General features: G+C 35.6%; 1 protein-coding gene across 1 annotated transcript; it reads left to right on the top strand.

Moving 5' to 3' along the window:
* Window positions 1-476: 476 nt before the first annotated feature.
* Window positions 477-1,418, top strand: LOC113261878 (olfactory receptor 2T33-like). The gene has a single exon (XM_026508194.4). It carries the CDS (start codon window positions 477-479, stop codon window positions 1,416-1,418), a length of 942 nt encoding a protein of 313 aa, XP_026363979.4.
* Window positions 1,419-6,545: the final 5,127 nt, after the last annotated feature.

Raw genomic sequence — 6,545 nt, 5'->3', positions numbered from 1 at the left:
TGAAGGAAATCTTGAGAAACTAATTTAAGCACATGAGAAACATGAAAAAGTCACAATTAAGAGATATATCACGTCACTATTGACTAAAATGTGGGATTATCAGGCTCTTTCAACACAGAAATACAAACATCTTAGAAAACTGGAATTTCATAATATTTCCTAACACCATGAGTAAATTATGTGTGGCATACTAACAAGACATACAGAAGTAATAGAAATGTAATGTATACTGCAACAATACTTGTTATGCACTTTTCATAGGATTAAAAATACTGTGTAAGAACAGCAGAGATGTATGATAGGATGGTAAGGCAAATATTCTGTCACAAAGTGAATGATTAAAGATGTAATTATTTCTCCAAGTGTCATTCTATTTTCTCGTCATTTGACCACCTCTTCTTAAGTAAATGCCTAAACTTCCCTTCAAGCAACTCTCATTCCTTATCATTCCTTGTCTTCCAGGCATGACTGGAGCCATGGAAGATGCAAATGACACCACAGAGATAAACTTCATTCTTGTAGGGCTCTTTAACCACACTCTGACCCATGTGTTCCTCTTTTCCATGGTGCTCATGATCTTCCTCGTCTCCCTGATGGGCAATGCCCTCATGATCCTGCTCATCCATGAGGACCCCCAGCTGCACAAGCCCATGTACTTCTTGCTTAGCCAACTCTCCCTCATGGACATGATGCTGGTCTCCACCATAGTCCCCAAAATGGCAACCAACTACCTGATGGGCACCAAGTCCATCTCTCCTGCTGGCTGTGGAGCTCAGATCTTCCTGTTTCTCACTCTGGGAGGGGGTGAGTGCTCCCTCTTAGCGGCCATGGCCTATGACCGCTACGTGGCGATATGTCACCCCCTGCGCTACCCAGTCCTCATGAATCAGAAGCTCTGCTTGCATATGACTGCAGGCTCCTGGCTTCTGGGAGGAGTGGATGGACTGATGCAGGCTGGTGCCACTCTGAGCTTCCCTTACTGCCATTCTCGAGAAATCAACCACTTCTTCTGTGAGGCGCCCTCACTCGTGCGCCTTGCCTGTGCTGACACTACATTTTTTGAGTTTTTCATGTTTGTATGCTGCATCCTGATGCTTTTGATCCCTCTGTCTCTCATTTTGACTTCCTACAGTCTCATCTTGGCTGCCGTGCTTTGCATGAAGTCCACAGCAGCTCGGAAGAAAGCCTTTGCTACCTGCTCTTCTCACCTGGCTGTGGTGGGGCTCTTCTATGGGGCCATCATATTCATCTACATGCGGCCCAAATCCTACCATTCAGTGGCCCGTGACAAGGTGGTCTCTGCTTTTTACACCATCTTCACACCTGTGTTGAACCCCCTTATATACAGTGTGAGGAATAAAGAAGTCAACGGGGCTTTGAGAAAATGGCTGGAGAAACATTTTCTGGGACGTCTATAGTGAGAGTAATTTGATAAAGTGGCAGCAGTCAAACTGTATCTATATGAAATTTGTGTTATATCAATATATTTTTCTCTCACTTGGCCAATTTTCACTATTAAAAAACACAACTATTTCTTTAATATTTGGTAAATTAAAATTTACATTTGTCCTGCTTTCATACATCATTATGTATTTTTGTTCTGGACTTTGGACCTCAGCAATAATAGTAAGTGATTGAGGCACTGTAAATTAACGATAAGTGAGACATTGATAAAATAAAGGAGATTTTCAACTTTTAATGTCCTTGGGCCCTGCTCATGGAATCTCAAGGAAGCCAAACGTTAACTATTACCAGGTCAGGAAATTCAATCTGACCTGGGGACAGACTGTACATCTGATTCATTTATAAATAAAGCTAAGGGAGTTGAACCTCCCCAGTTCCCATAGGACTGAAGTCATACAGTCCTTCAGATAAAGTAAGTGCTTAGGTTATAGTCCTAAGATAAGGTCCATAACTTTCTAAAATGTCTTTCATCTAATGATTTGCAACATTTCTTGTTTTATGTCCTTAGTGAAGACTGTATCCCAGATAGTTGTCCTAACCTGGGCTGGGGAAACAAAAACAAACAAAAACAAAAACAAAAACAAAACAGAACAGCAACAACAAAAATCCTTTGTTTTAGAGATTCTAAAAGATTTGCTCATTTTGTGTCAATAACACCAACTCTGTGTGTGTATGTGTGTGTGTGTGTGTGTGTGTGTAATTTTGAGGATGAATTATTTAAAGAGTGAATAATTAATTTAAAATATATCTTACCTTAATGTAATTTTGGTAAATTTCAAAAATATGTAGTTAAATGACTATGAAAATAATAGAAATCCTGTATGAAATATTGTAAAAATTTTTGCTTGAAGAGGATTTTGTGTGGGTATACATGAGTTAAAAAATCATTATGTACAAAGTAAGCAGATTGAACTATATACATTTAAATATTGTTTATATATCATAATCACTGGCTGGCTCAGTCAGTTAAGCATATGACTCTTGATCTCAAGATCATGAGTTCGAGACCCATGTTGGGTATAGAGCTTACTTAAAAAAATATACAGTAATCATGAAGCATAAAAGTGAACATCTTTATCTGAAAAAAGTAACACTAATTAAAAAATAATTCACACAGGATCAAATTAACCACATAAATCAATATAGACAATAGATTTATTCATAATAGTAATTAAGAAAAATTTCATTTTTCCATAGGTTAAAATAAACATCTATTTTATATTGACTTATATAGATAAAGTAATCTTTGATCACACCGAAAGTCTTAGGGCTTAAGCTATCACCTTCTTTAGTGGTTTTAAATTAAAGGAAGTAAATCTAATGACTTGGGAAAAGTCTTATAATCTTTCTACAACTTTTGAGGTGCAAAGTTTAGGATAATTAACATTTCAAAAAAAATAAAAAATATAACAAAGACCTATACCCTACATATTTTGATTTTAAGGAAATGTCACTTTAAAAATGAAGAAACCACAGTTTATTGTAACATTTCAGCTTCAGAGACGAGATTTTAGAATTTCTGAGAAATTCAGAATTCAAAAACAAACTAATAAACCAAAAGCAAACCAAAACAAAACTCAAATAAACTGTTAGCAGAAAATTAAGGGCCTTTAGAAGGCCATTGCTGAAACTAATTTAAGGCTAAATGTTCATTGAACTTGAACTAAAAAATGCGTAAAAACATCACTCATCATCAGGAAAATGCCAATCAAAACTATAATGATATATTACCTCACACCTGTCAGAATGGATAAAATCAATAACACAAGAAGTATCAATTGTTGGTGGGGCTGTGAAGGAAAAGGATCTGTCATACAGGATTGGTGGAAATGCAATCTGGGTTAGTCACTCTAGAAAACAATATAGAGTTTCCTTAGAAAGTTAAAAAAAGAACTACTCCATGATCCAGCAATTGCACTGGATACCCAAAGAATAGAAAAATAGTAATTCAAAAGGATACATGCAGCCCAATGTTTATAACATCATTATTTATAATTGCCAAAATATGGAAGGAGCCTATATGTCCATCGATTGATGAACGGATAAAGAAGTATATATAGAACTAGAGGCATTATGCTAAATGAAATAAGTCAGTCAGGGAAAGATAAATACATGATTTCATTCATATGTGAATTTAAGAAACAAAACAGATGAAAATGGAGGAAGGGTGGGAATACTCAAATAAGATGAAATCAGAGAGGGAGAAAGGCCATAAGAGACTCTTTACTATAAGAAACAAACTGAGGGTTGATGAAGGGGAGGTTGGTGTAGGTATGGGGCAATGGGCATTAAGGAGGGCACTTGATGTAATGACCACTGGGTGTTATATGCAACTGATGAACCACTAAACTCTACCTCTAAAACTAATAATACACTTTATGTTAATTAATTTATTTTAAATAAAATTTAAAAAAATGAAATCTTGCTATTTGCAACAAATGGATGGAGCTAAAGAGTATAATACTAATAAGAAAATAGGTCAGTCAGAGAAAGACAAATATACACTTGCACTCATATGTGGAATTTAAAAACAAAAAAAATGCACAAAGGGAAAATATTGGAGAGAGAGCACAAGCAAGAAACAGACTTAATTATAGAAAACAAATTGATAGTTACCAGAGGGCAAATGGGTGGGTGGATGAACGAAATAGGCAAAGGGAATTAAGAGTGCATTTACCTTGATGAGCCCTGACTAATATATAGAATTGTTTTTGTTTTGTTTCATTTTAGAATTGTTACATCACTATATTGTACACTGGAAACTAATATAACATGTAATAATATAATATAATAATAATAAACTAATATAATAAAACTAATTTTAACTATACTGGAATTAAAATTAAAAGAATAAAATAAAGCCTTATAGGATATAATCAGTATCTGTGTTCCTTCTTTACCTCCCAGTCATTTTTCATTGGGGTTCCAGGAAATGGCTGAGACTTTCCATGTTTCCAGTTCCTATGAGACAACTATTCTTTCTATGGTTCTATATATTGCCTGCCAGTCCCCATCCTGCTTTCATATTTTAAATGAAGGTCCCATTCATGAGCTACAAGAAGGCACATTGTCCAGATGTCTCCATTTCTCAAAGTGATGGAAACTTCCTGTGGTTGCTTGTTTCTTTTCTCTACTTAGCTCTTGGGTGTTGCCATCTCCTATGAAATTGATTTTCTGAAACCCTTTATCTCTGTTTGAAAATACATAAAGTGGTTTCCATTTTTGTAACTGGACATTTCGTAAGAACTTTCTATTTGAATGGAGAAGAAATCAAGCACAGAAAAAAAAAATGTTTGGAAAGTGACAAGCTTCTCAAGCATTTACTTCTCATGGTTATGGAAGAAGCAGCCATAAAAAAATGGGGAAAAAATAAAGCTATCTCTAAAGTCCTTAGCTTAGAATTGATAAAAAGATATTTCAGACCACATCACATTGAAAAAAGCACATAATTACATATCCTGCCTCATACATATGGAGTGGAAACTTCACTCCTCTCATGGAGATCAGAAGAAATCAGTGAATATTTGGAAAATTATATTTTTATGCAAAGATTCCAAAATATTCCAAATATACACCCTCAAGAAGGTGACTGAGAAAACCACTTAGCCACAAGAAAATCATTTTGTACAATTAACATGGTAAGTAGGCAATGAAGATATTGGAAAGGAAAAGAAAAATATTCCGGAGGAATGAGCCAAGTGTAATAATGAGAAAAAGTGGCGAATATGGTCTAAGGAAACAGAAAAATGCCTTTATTTATGAATGTTCTTCATCTAAAATATAGAAAGCAGCCATAAATGTGCCCATTGAGATTTGAGAATAGCTGAGAATCAACTCCTGTGTTTCTCCTGCTCTCCACTTCTTTATAGAACTATTTATTTGTGTTATCAGGACCTTGAATCACCAAATGTTTTGTGTATTTTGATGAATTGTATTTCACAGGTCATCTAAAAAGAGAAATTTATTTCTAGACCTGCTTGGTAACTCCTCATCACATGACTAAACACACATTTTGGTTGTCTCCTTTTGAGGGGTTGAACTTACTTTGTTGCAGAAAATTAAGTGAGCCAAACACTTGTTAATCACAAAAGAGAGCTCATTGATTCATGACGCTGGTTAATAATCTGGATTTCCTTCTTCTGGACTAAGAATCATACTGCACTTCCCTTGTCTTTGAAGTATGGGATGGTCTGCAAAACATCAGGGAAATAAGCATGTGTAACATCTGACTAGATGATTTAAGATCAAAATAACTGACCTTCCGTGTCCGCTATTCACATGCCACAGACTGCTGATGTTCATGGTGAAAGAAGTGAAGGGGTGCAAGTTCCAAGATGATATATGGCACGATCAAGAATTTGATCTTTGTTATTTGATGACATAGGGACTTTTAAGCCATTGTTGGTTAAGTAGCATTTTTTCCAGTCTCTAAACACACTCATACATTCATTGATTTATTCCTGGTTCAGACATTGTGTCATTTCAATGAGAAAGTGTGTATGATCTCTGACATAACCTCTGACATAAAATATTAGCAATGCTGAAGTGAGATATGATAAAAAATGTATATGGGAAGAAAAAATTCATACACTTTTCTCAAATTTATTTGAATTACGTAGGAGTGCAATAATATAAAAGGAATTTGAAAAATCATATTTTTTATTAAGGTTTCTGTCTCTGTACTATATTTTAGTAGTCAAACTACTGCTTTGAAATGTAAACAAATTTGGGGGCGCCTAGGTGGCGCAGTCGTTGGGCCTCTGCCTTCGGCTCAGGGCATGATCCCAGCGTTCTGGGATTGAGCTCCACATTAGGCTCCTCGGCGAGGAGCCTGCTTCTTCCTCTCCCACTCCTCCTGCTTGTGTTCCCTCTCTTGCTGGATGGCTCTCTGTGTCAAATAAATAGATAAATAAATAATCTTTAAAAAAATGAAATGTAAACAAATTTTATCCCTTCAGCTTTTCAAAATGGACACTGAGTGTATCAAAATAAGCTAGGGTTTTAACTTCTGTTGACTATGTCCCTCTTTAATAAAATCCCCATGAGAGGCTGAAAGTGATCATTGAATGTAGTGAATTTCT

The sequence above is a fragment of the Ursus arctos genome, unplaced genomic scaffold, assembly GCF_023065955.2.
Source record: "Ursus arctos isolate Adak ecotype North America unplaced genomic scaffold, UrsArc2.0 scaffold_5, whole genome shotgun sequence".
Taxonomy (NCBI): Eukaryota; Metazoa; Chordata; class Mammalia; order Carnivora; family Ursidae; genus Ursus; species Ursus arctos.
This window is presented reverse-complemented; position numbering and strand designations above follow the sequence as displayed.

What these genes read in the sequence shown, in the direction of transcription:
- LOC113261878 (XM_026508194.4), top strand. Translation starts at nt 477, where the DNA reads ATGGAAGATGCAAATGACACCACAGAGATAAACTTCATTCTTGTAGGG.